The sequence below is a fragment of the Rhinatrema bivittatum genome, chromosome 1 (assembly GCF_901001135.1).
Source record: "Rhinatrema bivittatum chromosome 1, aRhiBiv1.1, whole genome shotgun sequence".
NCBI classification, from domain to species: Eukaryota; Metazoa; Chordata; class Amphibia; order Gymnophiona; family Rhinatrematidae; genus Rhinatrema; species Rhinatrema bivittatum.
Window position 1 is genome coordinate 388,319,290 of NC_042615.1, and position 23,247 is coordinate 388,342,536.

The 23,247-nt window shown below is 50.9% G+C and overlaps 1 protein-coding gene across 4 annotated transcripts in view; it reads right to left on the minus strand.

Annotated features, from left to right (window-relative positions):
- SARAF (store-operated calcium entry associated regulatory factor) overlaps positions 1 to 23,247 on the minus strand; it is a 154,185-nt gene that overhangs the window by 48,403 nt on the left and 82,535 nt on the right. For all 4 annotated transcript variants that reach the window (XM_029601665.1, XM_029601653.1, XM_029601646.1 and 1 more), the window contains 2 exons: positions 16,191 to 16,341; positions 7,977 to 8,098 (listed from right to left, as the gene is read on the minus strand). In XM_029601665.1, coding sequence (XP_029457525.1) covers positions 7,977 to 8,098; positions 16,191 to 16,341 — 273 coding nt within the window. The remainder of the gene's footprint in view (positions 1 to 7,976; positions 8,099 to 16,190; positions 16,342 to 23,247) is intronic.

The window sequence follows — 23,247 nt, forward strand, 5'->3', positions numbered from 1 at the left end:
GTATCCTGGGATGAACCTCATCTGGCCCCATGGCTTTGTCAACTTTTAGTTTCCTAGCTCTTCCCATACATTTTCTTCTGTAAACGGAGTTACATCTACTCTACTCCCCTCCAGTTTCTTGCTAACTAGCGTCGGTCCTTCTCCAGGGTCCTCTTTAGTGAACACCAAACTGAAGTATTCATTTAATATTTCTACCATTTCTTCATCTCTCTCCACACATTGATCCTTTTCACCTTTCAATTTCACTATACCACTATGGACTTTACTCCTTTCTCTGATGTATCTGAAAAGTGTTTTGTCACCTTGCTTTACCTCTTTGGCAATCCTTTCGTCCACTTTACTTTTTGCCGTCTTGATTACTTTCTTTGTCTCCCTCAGTTCCACCAGATATTCTTCCTTGTGCTCCTCCCTTTGGGATCCTTTATATTTTTTGAACACTGTTCTTTTAGCTTTTATTTTGTCAGCCACCTCCTTTGAGAACCAGATAGAAAAGTAAAGAAAAGAAAAATGAAATCTAACATAGATTAGATGCCTTGGTAATTGCTCCTTTTAGTTTGGTCCATTGTTGTTCCACATCTCTCTCTTGTTTGCCCAGCCTTTTAGTTCTTCCTCCAGGTACTTCCCTATTTCATCAAAGTCCGTGTTTTTGAACAGCAAAACTCGTGTCTTTGTGCTTCTTCTCCGTATCCTATTTGTGATATGAAACCATACCGTTTGATGATCACTGGTGCTGAGGTGGGCACCCACCTGGACATTAGAAATATTATCTCCAATAGTGAGCACTAAATCGAGTATAGCTCTCTCCCTCGTGGGTTCCATTTTGTTTGAACAGAGCCCCTTGCAGGGCATCCACTATCTCTCTACTTTTGTTAGAAGGGATTCTCCAGTCTACATCTGGCAGATTAAAATCTCCAACAATCACCACTTCTCCCTTCTTTCGGATGTCTTCAATCAGATCTCTATCAAGCTCTTCCATTTGATTTGGAAACCTGTAAATCACTCCAATAAAAATGTATGCCCCATCATCTTTTTTTAGGTCGGCCCATAGTGCTTCTTCTTTGCCCCATCTTCCTTGCAGCTCAGATGCTTGGATATTGTTTCTGATATAAAGAGCCACTCTTCCCCCTTTCCTGTCCTCTCTGTCCTTCCTTAAGTTATAGCCCGGTGTTGCCATATCCCAATCATGAGATTCCGTGAACCACGTCTCCGTGACAGCAACAACGTCCAAGTCCGCCTCTACTATTAGGGCTTGCAGATAAGAAAATTATTCCTTACCTGCTAATTTTCGTTCCTGTAGTACCATGGATCAGTCCAGACAGTGGTTATATCCCCCGACCAGCAGATGGAGTCAGAACAGAGTTTGAGAGCGTCAGCATATAGAGTAGTGCACCCTCTGCTGGAGCTCAGTATTACGCATAGCAAAGCCCAAAAGCAAAAAACATAACATTTTGGATCCAGAACCGTTCCCAAAGAGGAACAGAGAAAGATATAAGTAAACAAACGGTCAACGGGACCAGCAACAGTCAACTTATGAGGAGCTGTGAACAGTAACAATAATCAGAGACAAACAGAATGAAAGATACCTGGAAGAATCCGAGCAGGACCTAATGAAACCCCTAGTGGCGGGCGTCTGGACTGATCCATGGTACTACAGGAACGAAAATTAGCAGGTAAGGAATAATTTTCTTTTCCCTGTACGTACCTGGATCAGTCCAGACAGTGGGATGTACCCAAGCTTCCCTAAACCGGGTGGGCTCCTGAGAGACCTGCTCGGAGAACCTGATCGCTAAAAGAACCCGTGCACTGAGGCGCCAGGTGTAGTCTGTAATGTCTGGAAAAAGTGTGCAACGACTTCCATGTCGCCGCACGGCAGATTTCCTGGGAGGAAACAGAGCGAGATTCCGCCCAGGACGCCGCTTGGGATTGCGTGGAATGAGCCGAGACGCTGCGAGGCGGCACCTGCCCCGCTGCAATGTAAGCGGATGAGATGGCGTCCTTTATCCAGCGAGCAATAGTCGTCTTGGATGCCTGAGAACCTCTCCTTGGTCCTGACCAGAGGACAAACAAATGATCGGATACCCGGAAGTCATTGGTAACCTCCAGGTAGCGGAGCAGTACACGCTTGACGTCCAGGAGCCGGAGAGACCGGGGTTCCTCTGGAACAAACGCTGGAAGCTCCACCGTTTGATTGACGTGGAAGGCCGAGACCACCTTTGGTAGGAAGGATGGCACCGTACGAAGGGAAACCCCGGAGTCGGAGAAACGCAGATAAGGGTCTCGGCAGGACAAGGCTTGAAGTTCCGAAATCCGGCGAGCAGAAGAGATGGCTACCAGGAAAACCGTCTTGAGGGTCAGGTCCTTGAGGGAGGACCCCCTCAGGGGTTCAAAAGGAGGGCCCGACAGCGTTCGCAGCACCAAGTTGAGGCTCCAAGAAGGGAAAGGATCCCTGACCGGTGGCCGCAGGTGTTTGGTACCCTTCAGAAAACGTGCGATATCCGGCTGAAGGGGTAGAGAGCAGTCCTTCTGTACCAAGACATTCAAGGCCGCCACCTGAACCCGGAGCGAATTATAGGCGAGACCCTTATCCAGACCATCATGTAGGAAATGAAGGATCAGCGGGACAGTTGCCTCCATGGTTTGGACTCCGCGGTCGGAACACCATGCTTCGAAGACCTTCCAAACTCGAACTTAAGCGACGGAGGTCGAAGGCTTGCGGGAACGAAACATCTTTGAGATCACTGTCTCCAGGTAGCCTCTGTGGCGGAGACGGCGCCGTTCAAAAGCCAGGCCGCAAGACAGAAGAGTTCTGCCTGCTCGAAAAATACCGGACCCTGGCGCAGAAGATGAGGAAGATGGGACAGGCGAAGTGGGCCCGTCCACCGTCATCTGAAGTAGATCTGCGAACCATGGCTGACGGGGCCATTCCGGGGCGACGAGAATTACAGTCCCTCGATGATGTTCTAACCTGCGGAGAACCTTGCCGACCAGAGGCCAAGGAGGAAACACATAGAGCAGTTGATCCGACGGCCACGGAAGGGCGAGGGCATCCACCCCCTCCGCGCCGCGCTCTCTTCTGCGGCTGAAGAAGCGTGGAGCCTTGGCGTTGAGAAAAGTCGCCATTAGATCGAGGCGTGGAGTCCCCCAACGACGGATGATGAGATGCACTGCCTCGTCGGAGAGAGCCCACTCGCCGGGGTCTAGCTGTTGACGACTCAGGAAGTCTGCCTGAACGTTGTCCACCTCGGCGATGTGAGAGGCCGCTATCCGGACGAGATTGCTCTCCGCCCACTCCATCAGGGGAGTAGACTCGAGGGAGACATGCTTGCTTCTTGTCCCCCCTTGCCGATTGATGTAGGCCACGGTGGTGGCGTTGTCCGAGAGGATCCTCACCTCTCTGTGTCGCACCAGGGGAAGAAAACGCTGGAGAGCGAAACGCACAGCTCTCGTTTCTAGGCGATTGATCGGCCACTTTGCCTCCTCTGGCGTCCAAGTCCCTTGAGTGGCGCTTCTTTCGCAGACGGCGCCCCATCCCGCGAGGCTGGCATCGGTGGTCACCACCACCCAATTGGGAACCTCGAGCGAGACTCCCCGAGCCAGATGCGAGGGGACAAGCCACCAATCCAGGCTTTTCCTGGCTAATGGTGGAAGCGGCAGGATCACCTGATACTCCTGGGAGACTTGTTTCCAGCGGGATAGTAGGGACGCCTGCAGTGGACGCAGGTGTGCAAACGCCCAGGGTACCATGTCGATGGTGGAGGCCATTATTCCCAGGAGCTGCAGATAATTCCAGGCGGTTGGTTCTTCCAGAGCCGAAAACCGAGACACGTGCTCTCTCAGGGCTTGCGCCTTGTCCTGGCGCAGGAACACCATCCCCCGCCGGGTATCGAAGGTCGCCCCTAAGAAATCCAGGTGTTGCGAGGGCACAAGGGAACTCTTTGGAAGGTTCACCACCCAGCCTAGAGTGCATAGGAATTGTACTACTCTGGCCACTGAGGTCTGACCATGTGAGAAGGACTTCGCTTGAATCAGCCAGTCGTCTAGGTACGGATGTACTAGGATACCCTCCTTGCGGAGGGCCGCCGCCACCACTACCATGATCTTTGTGAAGGTCCGAGGTGCGGTCGCCAAACCGAAGGGAAGCGCCTTGAACTGAAAGTGTTGACCGAGAATCTTGAAGCGAAGATACCGCCGGTGAGCCGGCAGGATGGGAATGTGCAAGTACGCTTCCGAGAGGTCCAGTGAAGCGAGGAATTCTCCCTTGTGCACTGCGGCAATCACTGATCGGAGAGTCTCCATGTGGAACCGGGTGATCCTGAGGGCCTTGTTTACCTCCTTCAAGTCCAAGTTCCAGTCCTTTTTGGGAACGATGAAGTAAATGGAATAGTGGCCCAAGCCCACCTCGTCGAAGGGGACGGGAACGATGGCCCCTATTTCCTGCAGTCGGTCTAGTGTTTGTTGAACCGCTATCCTCTTGAGATCCGAACCGCAGGGGGAGAAGATGAACTGGTCCCTCGGGGGGCGGACAAATTCCAAGGCGTAACCGTCTCTTATGGTGTCCAGCACCCACTGGTCCGTGGAGATAACTGCCCACTCCTCGTAGAAGTCCATGAGGCGGCCTCCGATCCGGGGAGGGGAGAAGTGGGCTCCTTTGGCATCATTGGGATGACTTTGTGGGCGGAATTCCCTGCCCTGGACCGTCTCTCGCGGGCCTCCACCCACGAAAGGAACGAGACCAAGGCTGGGGTCTTGTCTGCTGTGTCTGGGAAGCGGACTGTCAGTAAGACCTATAACGTCGCTGTGCCCTGGCCCTGGTTCTACCGGAAGAAAATGATTTGAAGGAACGCTGTCTATCCTCCGGCAGCCGATGCACCGAATTTTCCCCCAGTGACTTGATGATCTGATCCAGGTCCTCTCCAAATAAGAACTTCCCCCGAAAGGGGAGGGAGCCAAGGCTCAACTTGGAGGAAGCATCCGCTGCCCAGTTGCGAAGCCACAAGAGCCGTCGGGCTGCTACAACCGAAACCATGGACCTCGCCATTACGCGAAAGAGATCATACAGGGCGTCCGCCCCGTATGCTATGGCAGATTCCAGCCGGTCTGCCTGGGCGGCCTCTTCGGGGGGCAATTCCTGAGAGGTGAGAAGCTGCTGTACCCAGAGTAAGCTGGCCCTTTGCGCGAGTGAACTGCACATCACGGCCCGCATACCCAGGGCGGAGACTTCGAAGACCCTCTTGAGGAAGGTCTCTAGTTTACGGTCCTGCGTATCCCGCAGGGCCGTTCCCCCCGTGACCGGGATGGTTGTCCTCTTGGTCACTGCCGACACCGCTGAGTCCACCTTGGGCACCTTGATAAGATCCAAAAAATCCTCAGGGAGCGGGTATAGCTTTTCCATGGCACGTGTGACTTTCAAGGATGCCTCGGGAGTGCCCCACTCCCTGGTGAGAAGCTGTAGGAAGGACTCATGAATAGGGAAAGCCCTTGCTCTTGGACGGAGGGCGGCAAGTACTGGATCTCCTTTGCGAGACGAGGTGGCGACAGCAGGAGCCACAGGGATCGGAGGATCTGGAGGTGGGTCGAGGTCCAGCTCCTGAATAATGTGGTTGATGAGTTCATCCAGCTCTTCTTTTTGAAAAATCCGTAGGGCTCGAGGGTCGTCCCCCTCCGTATGTCCATCTGGATGTGCCTCCGGGGGTTCCGGGGAGACGTCTCTCACCGGCGAAGCCGCCCCCGTGGTACGCCGGGGTGGCACGGGAGAGGGACCAGGCAGGGATCCAGGCGTAACGGACGAGGCGGTGAGACCAACAGCAAGTTTAGGAACCTTGGAAGGAGGGGCCCCCAGGGGATTAGGCGCCTGCGCTCCCATACCCTGCAAATAAGCCATGTGCATTGCCAGAATAAAGTCAGGTGAGAAAAACGGAGAGCTGATTGGAATCCTTGGGGGGGGGACCGTCCTGGGAGCCCCGGTCGGGCAAGCCTCCCGCCGGGGGCAAAGCCTGTTGAGAGCCAGTGCAACCAATCCTGTCTGCATCTGGGAGCGAGTCCGTCTTACGCTGACCCCCTAAAATGGCCGCCATTCTCGCCAAAGGTGGCATCGTGGCCGGCCCGCGCCACCCGGGCTGAGGAGGAGGCAGGTCCGAAATCGCACCAGAGGACTGCAGGGTGCCTTCCCCGTCGGGGAAGCACCGCTCACAAAGCCCCTCCCTCAGAAATTGATTTCCCGGCTCGCCGCAGGCCTCACACCTCGAGGACCGCATGCCGCGGTCCTCGAGGTGTGAGGCCTGCGGCGAGCCGGGAAATCAATTTCTGAGGGAGGGGCTTTGTCAGCACCGGGAAAAAGAAAAGCCTGGGGGGGGGGGGGGGGGGGCAAAGACGAGCTAGTGCCGCGGGGGGGGGGGCCTGGAAATGGCCCTAACAACCCGCCGAAGGGGTCCAATAACTGCGGGGGAAAACCCTCGTTTTAGATGAGCACACACCCACGGGCGGAGCTTGCGAACTGCGGGACCCCCAACGATGCGTGGAGCGGCCGGAACCACCGGCATCCACGGGGCACCACCAAAAAGAAGCAAACCTGTGGAGAAAGAAACTCAAAAAACTTCCACTTACCCCAACGGAAGAGGAAAGGAGTACAGAATAGAGAAGGCAAAGCCACAGACACACGCCTCCTCAAAAATTGAAAACTTTTTTTTTTTTTTTTTTTTAAACTTTAAGGATCCAAAATGAAGAGAAACATAAGACAGGGAAATACTGTGAAGAAAAAGAAAGAAATAACTAAAAATGAAGAAGCCCTGTCAATCTGGGGGAGCTAGTGGATCCCCCCACTCGCATCTGCTGGAGTCAGAAGAATACTGAGCTCCAGCAGAGGGTGCACTACTCTATGTGCTGACGCTCTCAAACTCTGGTTCTGACTCCATCTGCTGGTCGGGGGATATAACCACTGTCTGGACTGATGCAGGTACGTACAGGGAACTGGGATTTTACTGCCTAGCTCATAGTTTTCCAGCTTTTCTCATTCAGGTTACTGCTTTTCTTGGACTCCTAGACGGGCTGATACAGTACAGTGCGCTCCGACGGAGTGCAATGTTAACCTGCCATTGGACACGCGTTTTCCCTTACCCCTTATTCAGTAAGGGGTGGAAAACGCGCATCCAACCCGCCGAACCTAATAGCGTCCTCAACATGCAATGCATGTTGTTGGCCCTATTAGGTATTCGCGCGCGATTCAGTAAATAAAATGTGCAGCCAAGCCGCACATTTTACTTTCAGAAATTAGCGCCTACCCAAAGGTAGGCGCTAATTTCTTCGGGCTCAGGGAAAGTGCACAGAAAAGCAGTAAAAACTGCTTTTCTGTGCACCCTCCGACTTAATATCATGGCGATATTAAGTCGGAGGTCCCGAAGGGTAAAAAAAGTAAAAAAAAAATTTTGAAGTCGGCCGGCGGCTGTCTGGTCGAAAACCGGACGCTCAATTTTGCCGGCGTCCGGTTTCCGAACCCGTGGCTGTCAGCGGGCTCGAGAACTGACGCCGGCAAAATTGAGCGTCGGCTGTCAAACCCGCTGACAGCTGCCGCTCCGGGCCAAAAGGAGGCGCTAGGGACGCGCTAGTGTCCAGGGCACCTCCTTTTGCCCGTTTCTACCGCCGGACCTAATTTAAATACTGAATCGCGCGCACAGGCAAGTGGCCTGTGCTTTTGCCCGCTCTCCCGCGGACATTACTGAATCGGCCCGTTTGTGACTTATTTAGTTGAGTTTTGTTATCCACTTCACTCTTTTCCATTGCATTTGTATTTGGGGGGTGACATTCTAATTTATCTCTGCCACCCCCAGCTTCTAGTTTAAATGCCTTCTGACAAAGGATTTGAATTTATCTCTTAGGATCCTTTTTCCTGCCACAGAATTTTTGCATTACAAATTGTATTACCCCTTTGGCCTTATTATTATTATTTTGGTTATAAAATAGTGGAACATCTTGTGCCTTACCTGAAGCTGTCCTAGTTCCTGAACTCTCCGAAGGCCTGGCAGCATTTGAATATCCTTGCATAGGTGATGGATAGACAGGATTAGTCCACGTGTTGAACGAAGGAGGACAATATGGCTGTGATCTGAATAAATTAAAAAATAAAATAAAATTGCATGTTGGAAAAAGGATACGTTTACTTAACTATTAATTTGGTTTCTCAGAGTTCTCATACAATGGCAGTTGAATGTGCTTCACTTGCTTGCAGAAGAAGACGGAAAGCAAAACTTTCCAGAACTAGTGTTTATTAGTCTACATAAACAAGAACAAAAAGATTTGATGCACTGCTTAAATCCAAAATTCCAAAGTGCATTTCTCTGTTGAAGTCTCACAGAGCTGTGGACTGTATGTATGTTATCTGGATAAACTTATCTGGATAATTTAAACTGGATATTCAGCAGTGCAGCCAAGCTGCTATATATACCTGGTTAAAACCAAGTTATCCAGACAACTTTAAATCTGGTCTACCTGAAGAAAAGAAAATTAGGTCTTACCTTCGATAATTTTCGTTCCTGTAGTACAAAGGATCAGTCCAGACTCCTGGGTTTTGCCTCCGCACCAGCAGGTGGAGACAGAGCAAGATTTGACAGGCTCTGCCATATATACCAGGGTGCCACCCACAGCCTGTCAGTATTACGCAATGTCAAAGCAGAATAATTCCCAGATGTAAACTAACTATATACATGAAGCTCAACCGAGGAACTCTCGGGTACTCCTCTCAAAAAGAATCTGACCCAAACAAACAGAAGAAGACAGGGGTAAGGATCCTTCCAGGACCCATAAATTTGAGCAGATTTGAGCAGATTTAGTAACAGCGGACTCTCTGAACTCAATGCAGCAGTGGGAGGGACTCTGGACTGATCCTTGGTACTACAGGAATGAAAATTATCGAAGGTAAGACCTAATTTTCTTTTCCCTATACGTACCGGATCAGTCCAGACTCCTGGGATGTGCCAGAGCTCAACTACTTGGGGTGGGAACCGGAGAGGCCCGCCCTCAATACGCCTGCTCCGAAATTGCCCTCCCTGAGTTGTACATCCAGACGATAATGACGTGCGAATGTGTGCAACAATTTCCAAGTTGCTGCCCTACAGATCTCTAACGGGGAGATCTGCTGACACTCTGCCCAGGAAGCCGCCTGGGAGCAAGTGGATTGCGCCTTCAGTCCCAGAGGTAAGGATCGGCCACCCAAAAGATACGCGGAATTTATGGTTTCCTTCAACCACCGGGAAAGAGATCCGCAAGAAGGGTTCCCCGCAGGACAATGCCTGGAGATCGGAAACCAGCCTAGCGAGGTGATTGCCACCAAGAATACGACTTTCAACGTAAGTTCCAGGAAGGTCAGGGTGCAAGTAGCGGTGAACGTAAATGCCTTGCCCCTTTCAGGAATCGAACAATATCAGGATGAGATGCCAAAGTCCCCCCTTCCACCGAACCACGTAAGCAACCGAGGGCAGCCACCTGTACTCGTAACGAACTATAAGACAGCCCCTTGGCCAAACCATCCTGAAGAAAGGCCAAAATATATGAAACGGCCACCCGAGTAGCCTGAATCGCCCGAGAAACGCACTATGACTCGAATACCTTCCAAACGCGAACATAAGACAATGAAGCCGAGGCCTTGCATGACTGCAGAAGAGTGGACACCACTGCGTCCGAATAACCTTTACCTCTTAAACGGCGCCTCTCAAAAGCCATGCCGCTTGACAAAAGAGATCTACCTGATCGAAACAGACAGGTCCCTGATGAAGAAGATTTGGTAGTGCCGGGAGACGGAGTGGTTCTTCTAATGCCAGGTTGACGAGATCTGCAAATCATGGACACCGAGGCCACTCGGGGGCCACCAGTATGACCTCCGCCAGGTGACTCTCTATGTGACGAAGGACTCTGCCTATCAGAGGCCAGGGGAGAAAGACATACAGGCGAATAGACGTCGGCCTGGGCAGCGCCAAGGCGTCCACCCCCTCCGCCCCCGGTTCCCTGCGCCAGGCGAAGAAGCGCGGAGCCTTGGCATTCTGAAAGGTCGCCATCAGATCCATGGCCGGCTGTCCCCATCTGTCGCAGATGAGCTGGAAGGCTCTGTCCGCTAGCTCCCATTCTCCGGGATCGAGTTGATGATGGCTCAGTGTATTAGGAGCCGAGCTTCTAGCGCCACCAGGTGACTCCGAGTCCCCCCCTGACGATTGATGTAGGCCACCGTCGTCGCATTGTCGGACAGAACCCTGACCGACTTTCCCCGGACCAGGGGTAGGAATGCCCGAAGTGCCAGGCGCACCGCCCTGGTCTCCAAGCGATTGATCGACCAGTGAGACTCTGTCGTAGACCAGTGACCCTGTACTGACTGCCGCAAACATATCACTCCCCAGCCGGAGAGGCTCGCATCTGTAGTGACCACTGTCCAATCCGGAGCCACAATCGAAACCCCCTTGAGAAGATTGTCCGAGTGCAACCACCATCCCAGGCTAGAACGCGCCATGGCCGTTAGAGGTAACGGAAGATGGAACTGCTCGGACACCGGACTCCAGCGGGAAAGCAACGCCGATTGTAAAGGACGCATTTACGCGAAAGCCCACGGAACCAGTTCCAGTGTTGATGCCATGGAACCAATCAACTGCAGACAGTCCCAAACCATTGGTGTCTGCATCTGCAGAAGGGCCGTGACCTGCCCTCACAATTTGCGACTGCGGTCGACGGAGAGGAAGACCTTGCCTTGCCACGTGTCGAATAAAGCTCCCAAAAATTCCAGTGACTGAGAGGGATTGAGGTGACTCTTGGCTGTACTGACCACCCAGCCGAGGGAGTGCAACAGTTGTAGAACTCGCTGAATCGCTGACAGACAAAGTTCCTCGGATTTTGCTCGGATCAACCAATCGTCCAGGTATGGATGGACTAACAGCCCCTCTCGGCGCAACTGCGCCGCCACCACCACCATCTTGGTGAAAGTTCTGGGGGCTGTCGCGAGCCCGAACGGTAACGCTTGAAATTGGTAATGTTTTCCCAAAACATAGAACCCGAGGTATTTCTGATGATCCTTCCGGATCCCAATATGCAGGTATGCCTCCATGAGATCCAGAGAGGCCAGGAACTCTCCCGGTCGCACTGAAGCAATCATGGACATCAGGGTCTCCATGCAAAAGCGTGGAATCCACAGACACCGATTGACTTCCTTTTAATCTAGAATGGGCCGGAAGGAGCCTTCTTTCTTTGGAACGACGAAGTATATGGAGTAGTGTCCTCTTCATTGTTCCAAGGCGGGAACTGGAACAATAACCCCGAGATCTACCAACCGGACCAAAGTCTGATGAACCGCTGACCGCTTGTCTGTGGGCCCGCACGGGGATGGAAAAAATCTCGGATTGGGAAGGTGAGCAAAATCTAAAGCGTAGCCGTGTTTTATCACAGAAAGTACCCACTGGTCTGTTGTAATTGTGGTCCATGCCTCGAAAAAGAGGGACAGCCTGCCCCCTACCTTCGGCACCGAGGGATGGACCGGCAGGACATCATTGTGCCGACTTACCGCCAGGGGCCGAAGAGGTAGAAGTCGGCCTACCAAAACGTCTTCCTTGAAAGGACTGAGGCTGTTGTCTACCCCCTCCCGACCAAAAGGAGGATGAAGGGGTACTAGGACGAGGGGTTCGAGACTTATGATTACCCCGAAATCTAGAACAGGACAAAAAAGACCCCTTGGAACGTGACCTGTCCTCCGGCAGACGGTAACCTTTATTCTCGCCGAGCAACTGTATCATATCATCCAGTTCTTTACCGAAAAGCAGTTTGCCCTTAAAAGGCAAGGAACCCAGGCGAGACTTGGAGGCTCCGTTCGCTGACCAGTTCCTTAGCCACAAGAGATGTCTGGCCGAGACGGCGGACACCATGGAGCATGCTGAAGTTCTAAGGAGGTCGTACAGAGCGACGACACTGTAAGCCACGACCGCCTCGAGACGACCGGCCTGTCTGGCTTCTTCCTCTTGACAGGCCCTCGTTGGCGAGTAGCTGCTGCATCCAATGCAGGCCGGCTCGTAAAGCAAAGTTACTACAGATCGCCACTCGGGTTCCCAGAGCAGAAACTTCAAAAATCTTCTTCAACTTGATTTCCAACTTGCGATCCTGGAGGTCCTTCAACGCCGTGGTGCCCGTGACCGGAATGGTCGTTCTCTTTGTCACCACTGAGACAGCGGCATCCACCTTCGGCACACATAGGACTTCCAGAGCCTTCTCTGGCAAGGGATAAAGTTTATCCATGGCCTTTGTGAGCTTCAGACCCAGATCTGGGGTATCCCATTCCCGAAAGAGAAGGTCAGTTGCCGAGAAGTGAAAAGGGAAAGTTGTAGGGGGACCACTCAGGCCCAACAACACTGGATCCATTGAGCCAAGCCAAGACTCCTCTGGGGGTGTGGCGATCCCTAACTCCCCCAAAATGGCAGGAATAAGTGGGGCCAGCTCCTCCAGTCGGAAGAGGCGTATGACCCTTGTGTCACCCCCCCTCAGAAGTCTGACTTTGCCTCGTCGTCCCCTGCGCTGGGATGTCACCTCCCTCTTCCCCCCCCTTGGGGGTGGGGAGGGGTCCCTCATGCTCCTCAGGGTCCACCAAGTCTTCGGAGGACTCCGTGTCCTCCCTGGGGGGAAGGACCCAACATGGGCGCTTGGATTTGGAGGCTCCCTTCTTTTCCTCTGGACGCGGCTGAGACGCACCTGCCGAAAGTGGGACCCCTTGTGGCTCCGAATGGGGTGAACGCCTCTTGTAGACTTTGCGGGCTTTAAAGGCCCTGTGCATCGCAAGAATAAATCCCGAGGAAAAAGAGGAGCAGGAGTCCTCTGTATCTGTGTTGTCTGTATCCGGCCCCTTCCCTCCCCCTACTGCCACTGCAGGGGAAGCTGAATGCGAAACCGGCCGCTGCGGTGAAAGGTGGGGACGGGGAATTCCTGGCCCCCTCCACGGGCGGCGTGTCAATTTGGGCCGTGGCAAAATGGCGGGATTTCCCGCGCTTTGTGAGAATGGCTTGGTAGGGAACGTGGAGCACTCCCTGATCGCGACCGCAAACGTCCGCCATCGAACGACCACCCCCGACGGCCCCTCACCTCCGGGGATGCAGGCTGAGCACAGCCCATCCCGTGAGAGGCGCGCACTTCCGGAGCTGCAGGCCGTGTCTCGTGGCATGCCGGCTCCGACTGAAACTGAAAGAAAAAACCGCGAAAGAAAAACAAGCCGACCACGAGGGGGGTCTGGGGGGGGGGGGGGAAGAAATCGCCGCCGCGGTGAGGCCGGAGAATCACCGAAACAAACTGTTTATTTTTTTTTTTGTACCTCAAGAGCTGTCCCTCGACGAGTGCTGAATCGGTCCGGCTGGGGTGAGTGAGCCAGGCTCCCCGGTATCACCCCAGCTGGGCTTTAAGAAAGCAGGGTCTTCGACCTCTAGCCCCAGCAACCTGCTCGACCAGGGGGGATGGTCCCCTCAGGACCTGGCAACCCTCTGGGAGACACGGACAGTTCTTCCTCCTAAACTATGCTAAGAGACTTTTTTTTTTCTTCTAAAACTTAATTAAAGGAAGGAAACATACAACAACAATACACACTGACTAACTAGCCTCCTTAAATCCCCCTGTCTTTTTTTTTTTTTTCAGGCTGTGGGCTCTGCACCCGGACCAGCTGTTGGAGACAGAGAAATACTGACAGGCTGTGGGTGGCACCCTGGTATATATGGCAGAGCCTGTCAAATCTTGCTCTGTCTCCACCTGCTGGTGCGGAGGCAAAACCCAGGAGTCTGGACTGATCCGGTATGTACAGGGAACCCTGAATACTAACAATATCCAGAAAATGTAGCCCTGCCCCAGAACGCCTCCAGTTTATCCAGGTACATTTTATCAAGCTAAAAACATATCCAGATAAATCAGTGGCAGTTGGCAGGATTTTTAAATTCCTAGGTCTGTCCAACTAAGCGCCAAGCTAGGCTAGACAAATTATTTGAATGTGGACCTAAAATTTTCTATAACTTATGCCTTTTCTCAGGACCATCACAACTGTTCTGTCTGTGTGAACAGTAAGCACCACCACCATAAGAACAGGTTTGCTGCTGTATATTTGTTTTTAGTGTCTTCTTTGAAATAAAGGAGAAATGACAGTTTTGTACAATAGCACTGATTTATGATGAAAAGTCAAGGCTTTTAACAAAAGAACACAAGATTTGCCTGCCATACTGGGTCAGACCAAAAGGTCCATCATGCCCGCATCCTGTTTCCAACAGTAGCCAATCCAGGTCAAAAGTACCTGGCAGGATTCCAAGGGGTAGTTAAGATTCCATGTTGCTTACCCTAGAGATAAACAGTGGATTTCTGCAACTCCACCTTAACAATGGTTTATGGACTTTTCCTCCAGGAACTCGTCCAAACCCTTTTTAATTGCAGCTACACTAATAGCTTTCACCACATCTTCTGGCAGTGAATTCCAGAGCTTAATTATGCATTAAGTAAAAAAAAAATAATTTTCTCTTATTAGTTTTAAATGTATTGCCTAGTAACTTCATTGTGTGTCCCTTTGTACTCTATGAAAGAGTAAATAATTGATTTAACTGGCTCCAATCCACTTATTTTATAGACATAAGAACATGCCATACTGGGTCAGACCAAGGGTCCATCAAGCCCAGCATTCTGTTTTCAACAGGGGTCAATCCAGGCCATAAGAACCTGGCAAGTACCCAAAAACTAAGTTTATTCCATGCTACTGTTGCTAGTATTATCAGTGGCTATTTTCTAAGTCAACTTAATTAATAGCAGGTAATGGACTTCTCCAAAAACTTATCCAATCCTTTTTTAAACACAGCTATACTAACTGCACTAACCACATCCTCTGAGTGAAAAGAACTTTCTCCGATTAGTTTTAAATGTGCCACATGCTAACTACGTGGAGTGCGCTCTAGTCTTTCTATTATCCTTAAGAGTAAATAACTGATTCACATTAACCTGTTCTAGACCTCTCATGATTTTAAACACCTCTATCATATCCCCCCTCAGCCGTCTCTTCTCCAAGCTGAAAAGTCCTAACCACTTTAGTCTTTCCTCATAGGGAAGCTGTTCCATTCCCTTTATCATGTCTCCCCTCAGCTATCTCTTTTCTAAGCTGAAGAGTCCTAACCTCTTTAGTCTTTCCTCATAGGGGAATCATTCCATCCACTTTATTATTTTGGTAGCTCCTCTTTGCACCTTTTCTAATTCTGCTATATCTTTCTTTTAATTTGTGGCAACCAGAACTACACACAATTCCCAAGATGAGGTCACACCATGGAGCGATACAGAGGCATTATGATATTCTGTTTTATTCTCTATTCTTTTCCTAATAATTCCTAGCATTCTATTTGCTTTCTTGGCTGCTGCTGCATACTGAGCAGAAGATTTCAACATATTTTCAACAATGACACCTAGATCCTTTTACTGAATGATGACTCCTAATGTGGAACCTTGCTTTGTATAGCTAAAATTTGGGTTGTTCTTCCCTATGTGCACTTGTACACATTAAATTTAATTTGCCATTGGCAAGCCCAGACTCCCAAGGTCCTTTTATATACTTTTGTCCCAATCTTTGATCTTTTTCTGCTATCATTTACTATTTTACAATTAGCGTATTTAGTCTGCCCAGTGGTATTCCAATCCAAATTCAGAGCACAACCTGAGACTCTGTAAATACACCTTCTGGCCCTCACAGTGCAGCCCTCAACCATCAAGTTGCAGAAAACATGAGCTTTCCCAATAACCTTTCTTGACATCTTAAGGACAAGTCTGAATTCTAGGGTGGGATGTCCCCCAGGCTATTAGTGGTCTGAAGCTGCCTCAGTTTAAGCCTCTCTGTGGCTCTACATGTACAGTACCAGTTTCCCACTGGGTAGACCCCAGTTCAAAGCCCACCAACACTTTTTGCCTTGACAATTTGATAGCATTCCTGAACAAAGTTTGTCCAGATCTTGAAATTCCCTCCCAGAGGTCTCTTTTATATCTGGCTTGCATTCTCCTCAGGGCCTCAATTACAGCTTTGCAAGCCACATAAGCATTTCACATCATCATTTACTGCAAGTCTATGAACAACCTAAACCTAGAGCAGTTGCTCCCAGGTGGTGAGTGGGTCAGATATGATACACCATAAGTCCATTTCATCATTAAATTACTACAAAAAGATATAAAATATTTACCTGCGATTACCAAACAAATACCCTAATACACCTCCTGTTCCAACTCCAGTCCAAAATCCAGGTCCTGAGTTAGCATTATGCCGAGGTCTTGTGAAAAAATCTCCAAAACTGGAGTTGTTGCTGCCAAAATCCTCATAACCAGTTGATGCCCCTTCATTAAAAAATAAAATGAAAATGTTAATACAAATATAGAAACATAAAACATACCAACAGATAAAAGCCATACAGTACATTCAGTCTGCCCATCCACATCTTCTGCTCAGCTTTAAACACCCTTTCTATCCTTTAGAGATCCCCTGTATTTGTCCTATGTTTTCTTTAATTCTGAAGCAGTCCTCATCTTCACCACCTGTACAGGAAGGTCGTTCCATGGGTCCACCACTCTTTCTGTAAAGAAATATTTCCTTCTTAATCTGTCCCCTTTCATCATTGGCCGATGGCCCCTTGTTCCAGAGCTTTCTTTCTACTTCCTGTGCATTTATTCCTTGGCAGTATCTCCCTTTTCCTGTTTTTTCCTCTAGGGTATGCATATTTAGACTAAGTCTGTCCCCATATGCTTTATGGGGGTGAACAAATTAATGGAATCACCACTGAAGATAGTTCAGTTTTTGGAATCCACTGGATTGCAAGATTAAGAAACATGGTTTTACTAGAGATGAATCTTGTCAGACAAATCTGATCAATTTCTTTGATTGGGTGATCAGAGAGTTGGATCAAGGGAAAGCACTAGATGTAATGTACCTGGATTTCAGTAAGGTCTTTAACACAGTTCCACCTAGAAGACTTTCAAATAAACTGATTACCCTTGGTATGGGACCTAGAGTGACTGACTGGGATAGAAACTGGCTGAGTGGGAGGCAACAAAGGGTAGTGGAAAATGCAGTTCTCTTTGAGAAGAGGGGGGGGGAGTGTGTGTTACTAGCGTTGTGCCTCAGGGATTGATTCTTGGACTGGTTATTTTCAACTTTTTCATGAGCGACAGAGAGAGGCTTGCCTTTTTACTGATACCAAATCAGCAACAGGGTGGACAGCCAGGAAGTTGTGGAAAACATGAGGGATCTAGCAAAAGCCTGATGAATGGTCTAGAGTTTGACAGCTAAGATTTAATGCTAAAAAATGCAGAGTAATGAATTTAGTATGCAAAAACCCAAGGGAAAGGTACAGTACTGGAGGAGAAATTCTTCTAAGCATGAAAGAAGAGCAGGATCTGGGGGCAATTGTATCTGATGGTCTTAAGGTGGTCAAACAGATGGATGAAGTGACAGCAAAAACCAGAAAGATAGAAACATAGAAATCACGGCAGAAAAGGAGCAAACGGTCCATCCAGTCTGCCCAGCAAGCTTATGGTAGCATTAGGCATGTCATACATGTCTCCCCCATAATGATAGCATCTGCCACACCATACAAGTCCCCTTCATACTTAGTTTTCCAAACCATCAAAGTCAGCACCCTTGTTGGTTGCTGTCTGAGTCCCATTACCTCTTGCCATTGAAGCAGAGAGCAATGTTGGAGTGGCATCATCTCCATGCTTGTTTTCCCAGACTGTAAAATTCATGTCTTTGTTGGTTGCTGTCTGAAACTAATGTTGAGATTACATACCTGATAATCTCCTTTTCCTTAGTGTAGACAGATGGACTCAGAACAAATGGGTATAGTGTGCTCGTGCTAGCAGTTGGAGACGGATCTGACGTCAGCACGGGTACATATACCCCCACAGGAAGTGTAGCAACTCAGTAATCTTCCTTGCAAAAGCTGTTATGGATGTATGTGTACTGATGATCAATGAATTAGTGAAACAGGATTCCGCTGACCGATTGATAGGAGCTGGAGACCACCAGCATTCACAACCGGAAGGCGTCGACACCTGGCAAAGGGGACGCTCTCATGTAAGAAAGTGATATGGCTTACCTTGAATCGGTGAAATCCATGTATACCGGCAGCCGGGCGGGATGCTGAGTCCATCTGTCTACACTAAGGAAAAGGAGAGTATCAGATAAGTAATCTCAACATTTCCTAGCATGTAGCCAGATGGACTCAGAACAAATGGGATGTACAAAAGCTACTCCCGGACTGGGCGGGAGGCTGCCTGAGGACCGCGTAGGACTGCCCTTGCAAATGCTGTGTCCTCCCTGGCCTGGACATCCAGACGGTAGAACCTGGAGAAGGTATGGAGGGAGGACCATGTCGCCGCTTAACATATTTCTGCAGGCGACAGCATCCTGGATTCTGCCCAAGATGCTGCTTGGGCTCTGGTAGAATGAGCCTTGACTTGTGGAGGCGGTGACTTCCCGGCTTCTACGTAAGCCGCTCTGATAACTTCTTTAATCCAGCGGGCGATGGTGGGCCGAGAGGCCGCTTCATCTTGTTTCTTTCCGCTGTGCAGGACGAACAGATGGTCCGTCTTTCGAACTTCTTCTGTCATTTCCAGATATCTGGGCAGCAATCTGCCGATGTCGAGATGGCGTAGTAAACGCCCTTCTTCTGATTTCTTCAAACCCGCCGTGGTAGGCAAGGATATGGTTTGGTTGAGGTGAAATTGTGAGACTACTTTAGGTAGAAAGGAGGGAACCGTGCGAAGATGGATAGCCTCAGGAGTGATTCTGAGAAAGGGATCACGGCAAGACAGCGCTTGTAGCTCTGAGATGCGGCGTGCTGAACATACTGCCAGCAGGAACACCATCTTCAAAGTTAGCGAGTGGAGAGACAGGCCCCGAAGGGGTCTGAAGGTGGATCCCGCGAGGAAATCCAAAACAAGGTTGAGGTTCCACAGGGGCACTGGCCACTTCACAGGCAGACGAATGTGCTTGACTCCTTTTAGGAAGCGAGAAACATCTGGGTGCATGGCAATGGTCTTGCCATCCCTCCTGGGACCATAGCAAGACAGCGCAGCCACCTGAACCTTGATGGAGTTTAGGGAGAGACCTTTCTGAAGCCCATCCTGCAGGAAATCCAGAACAATAGGGATAGTAGCCGCATGTGGATTGGTGCCATGAGTGTCGCACCAGGCTTCAAATACTCTCCAGATCCTTATATAGGTGAGGGAGGTGGAAAACTTGCGAGCTCGGAGGAGTGTATCTATCACTGGCTCCGAGTAACCTCTTTTCTTCAGACTAGCCCTCTCAATGGCCAGACCGTAAGAGAGAATTGAGCTGGATCCTCGTGGAGGATGGGACCTTGAAGTAGCAGGTCCCGGAGAGGAGGCAGGGGAAGAGGCTCCCCTGCCAGACGTCTTCTCATGTCCGCGTACCAGGGTCTTCTTGGCCAGTCTGGTGCCACTAGAAGAACTAGGCCCCGGTGCTTCTGAATCTTGTGGATAAGGGCGCCCAGCAGAGGCCACGGAGGAAAAGCGTATAGCAGGGTCCCGGGAGGCCATGGCTGAACCAGGGCGTCGATCCCGTGAGAGAACGGATCCCGCTTGCGGCTGAAGTATCTGGGTACTTGAGCGTTGGACCTGTCCGCTAGTAAGTCCATGTCCGGAGTCCCCCACTGATCCACAATCATCTGGAAAGCTGTGGGCGACAGCTGCCATTCCCCCGGATTTAGGCTTTCTCTACTGAGGAAGTCTGCCGTGGTGTTGTCCTTCCCGGCAATGTGGACGGTGGAGATGTCCTGAAGATTCGCCTTTGCCCAAGCCATCAGCGGGGCTATCTCTAGGGACACCTGTCGGCTTCTGGTTCCGCCCTGACGGTTGATGTATGCCACCGTGGTGGCGTTGTTGGACATCACTCTGACTGCCTGGTTCCGCAGTCTGTGAGCAAATTGCAGGCAGGCCAACCGGACTGCCCGTGCCTCTAGACGGTTGATGTTCCACCCTGACTCTTCTCTGTTCCACCGCCCTTGTGCGGTGAGTTCTTCGCAGTGTGCTCCCCATCCGCTCAGGCTGGCATCTGTGATGAGCAGAATCCACGTGGGGGAGGACATCCTCGACCCCCTGCTCGTGTGGGTGGACTGCAACCACCACCGTAACTGGGTCCGCACTCTGGCTGGCAGAGGTAGATGCACGGAATAATTCCGGAAGTGGGGGCTCCAGCGAGAGAACAGGGAGCGTTGTAGAGGTCTTATATGGGCTCTTGTCCAGGGTACCACTTCCAGGGTGGATGCCATGAGGCCGAGAACCTGCAGGTAGTCCCAAGCTATGGGCCGGCTGGCTCCCATCAAGGACCGGAGACGCGTCTGAAGTTTTAACCTTCTCTTGGTAATGAGACTGACTTTGTCTGCCTGGGTGTCGAACTGGACTTCCAGGTATTCCAGTGATTGGGAAGGCTGTAGGCAACTCTTGTTGAGGTTGACTACCCATCCCAGGCTTTCCAGAAGGGCGATCACTCTGTTGGTTGCCCGATGGCTCTCCTCTCGTGATTTCGCCCTGATCAGCCAATCGTCTAGGTAAGGATGGACAAGGATTCCTTCTCCTGTGAGCGCCGCTGCTACCACTACGACCACCTTGGTGAAGGTCCGCGGCGCCGTGGCTAACCCAAAGGGCAAAGCCCGGAATTGGAAGTGGCTTCCCAGAACCTTGAAGCGTAGGTAGCGCTGATGATCCGGATGGATCGGGATATGCAGGTAGGCTTCTGACAAGTCTAAGGCCGTGAGGAATTCTCCTGGCTGTACTGCGGTCTTGACTGAGCGCAGAGTTTCCATGCGAAACCTCGGTACCCTTAAGTATCGATTGACTGTCTTGAGGTCCAGTACGGGCCGGAAAGTGCCCGCTTTCTTGGGTACCATGAAATAAATGGAATAGTGCCCATAATCCATTTCCCATGCAGGTACTGGGATTATGGCTTTCAAGGACAGGAGCCTCGCCAGGGTAGCTTCCAATGCCGCCTTCTTGTGTATTGGACCCAAAGATTCCACAGACCTGTCCGGAGGGAGGTGATGGAAGTCCAGATAATACCCCTCTCGGATGATGGCGAGGACCCACTGATCCGACGTAATCTCGACCCATCTGGGGTAGAAGAGGGTTAACCTGCCCCCTATTGCTCCGTCCCCCGGATGGATCGGCTGATTCTCATTGGGAGGCGCGGCCGGGCCGTGACCCCGAGCCGGCTCCCCTCTTATGCTGCTTGGTCCGAAAGGACTGGTTCCTGGCCTGAGGACGAGGTGCCTGGTAGCGACTCCTATAGGGAGTGAAGCGCTGGGAGCTTCTACCTCTGGAGGGCCTCAGAAAGGCTCGCTGGTTCCTTTTGAACATATCTACCGGCAGTCGAGGTACTGGAGAGGCGCCCCATGTGCTGGCCAGTTTATCAAGGTTGCTGCCGAACAGGAAAGAACCCCTAAAGGGCATTCTGGTGAGGCGTGTCTTCGAAGGAGCGTCGGCTGACCAATTCCGTATCCAGAGCTGCCTCCTGGCAGCTACAGAGGATGAGACCCCCTTTGCTGTCGTACGGACTAGGTCGGATGCGGCATCCGTGAGGAACGAGAGAGCTGACTCCATGTCTGCTGCCGGAGCATTGTTCCTGACCTGTGACAAACAGGAATGCGTCACCACTGTGCAGCAGGTTGCGATCTGCAAAGATAGAGCTGCCACCTCAAAGGTCTGTTTCAGGATGGCGTCCAGTCGCCGGTCATGAGGCTACTTGAGGGCCGCCCCCCCTTCAACTGGAATGGTAGTGCGCTTGACCACAGCGCTAACCAAGGCGTCCACCTGAGAGCACGCCAGCATCTCCTTGATTGCCGGTTCTAGGGGGTACATGCCCGTCAGGGCCCGACCCCCTTTGAATGAGGCCGCTGGTGCAGCCCATTCCAAATCTATCAGTTGCTGTGCTGCTTGCAAGAAGGTAAAATGGCGGGCTGTAGGACGAAGACCTTCCAGCAGAGGGTACCGTAGTGCTGGGACCTGTAATAGCCAACTCCGCCAGGCACTGAGATACCAGGTCGGAGAGATCTTCCTTGGGAAAGAACCGCCTCATGGTTCGATATGGCTCAATCCCCGAGGGAAGTTCCCCCTCCTCAGGGGGTTCAGACTCGTCCTCCGAGACATCAGGGTCCGCCTGAACCGGACTGCTCGGAGGCGGATGCCCACAATAAGGGCACGAAGGTCCAGGGGCAGGATCAGCTGGAGCAGCAGCAGGGCCTGGACGGGAAACTGATTGCATCTGTACAAAGGCATGGATCCCCTTAAAGAGATTCACCCAGGAAATGGAAGCGGTCTCTAGTCGTCGGGGTACCAGGTCCCCCGGGATCCCAGGTAGGTCGAGACTGCCCGCTAGATCCGGGGTGGCCCCTGGGGAACTGTCAGCAAACCTCGGTTGAGACTGGTCCTGGCCCGCTCCCACTGCCTCCTCACATTGGGCACAAAGGGAGTCTGGCTCCTCGCTGTGCGTGGCTCTAAGCTGGCATGCTGAGCAGAGGCCGAGAGCTTTTATGCCGGAATCAGGAGGCGCCGCCGCAGGAGACGCTGGGGCGTTCGCATGTTCCATCGCGGCTGGCGAATGTAGCGCTGAAGAATATGCGCTTATTTATTTATTTAACAGTTTTATATACCGAAATTCTTGTAAGGGTTTACAAATCAGTTCGGTTTACATTGAACAGAAACAGTGCTTCAGTAAATGAAAGCAATTACATTGAACATTGACAGAGCTTCAAATGTGAACAATTACAAAGAACTAATAATAAAATATCTTATTAACCAAAAAACAAGCAGAATAACATTTAACATTTGTACAGAAAACAATGTCTCAAAGAGAGTAAATATAATACATATATGATCGCAGAGGCTTAGGTCTTGGACTAAGCAACAGAAAACTAGGGGTTGACGCTAAGGTATAGCACCAAACTGAAATCTTGGAACAGAGGGGCATAAGGGTGTCACTGTACAAATATAATAAACGGCTAGTGGGGTGAGGATTAGGTATGTGAACCGTAGTGAAGGCAACAGGAGCTAAGTAGAGGAGCAAATCTGAACATGAAATTTTTGACTAAGGAGATATAAATGAATAGGAAAAGTGTAAATACTGCTGAGGAACGGGGAGGAATTTAATTCAGAGGATTATCTGAATGGGAAAAGGCCTGATTGAACAACCAGGTTTTGAGTCTTTTCTTAAAAGTAACCGGGCAGTGT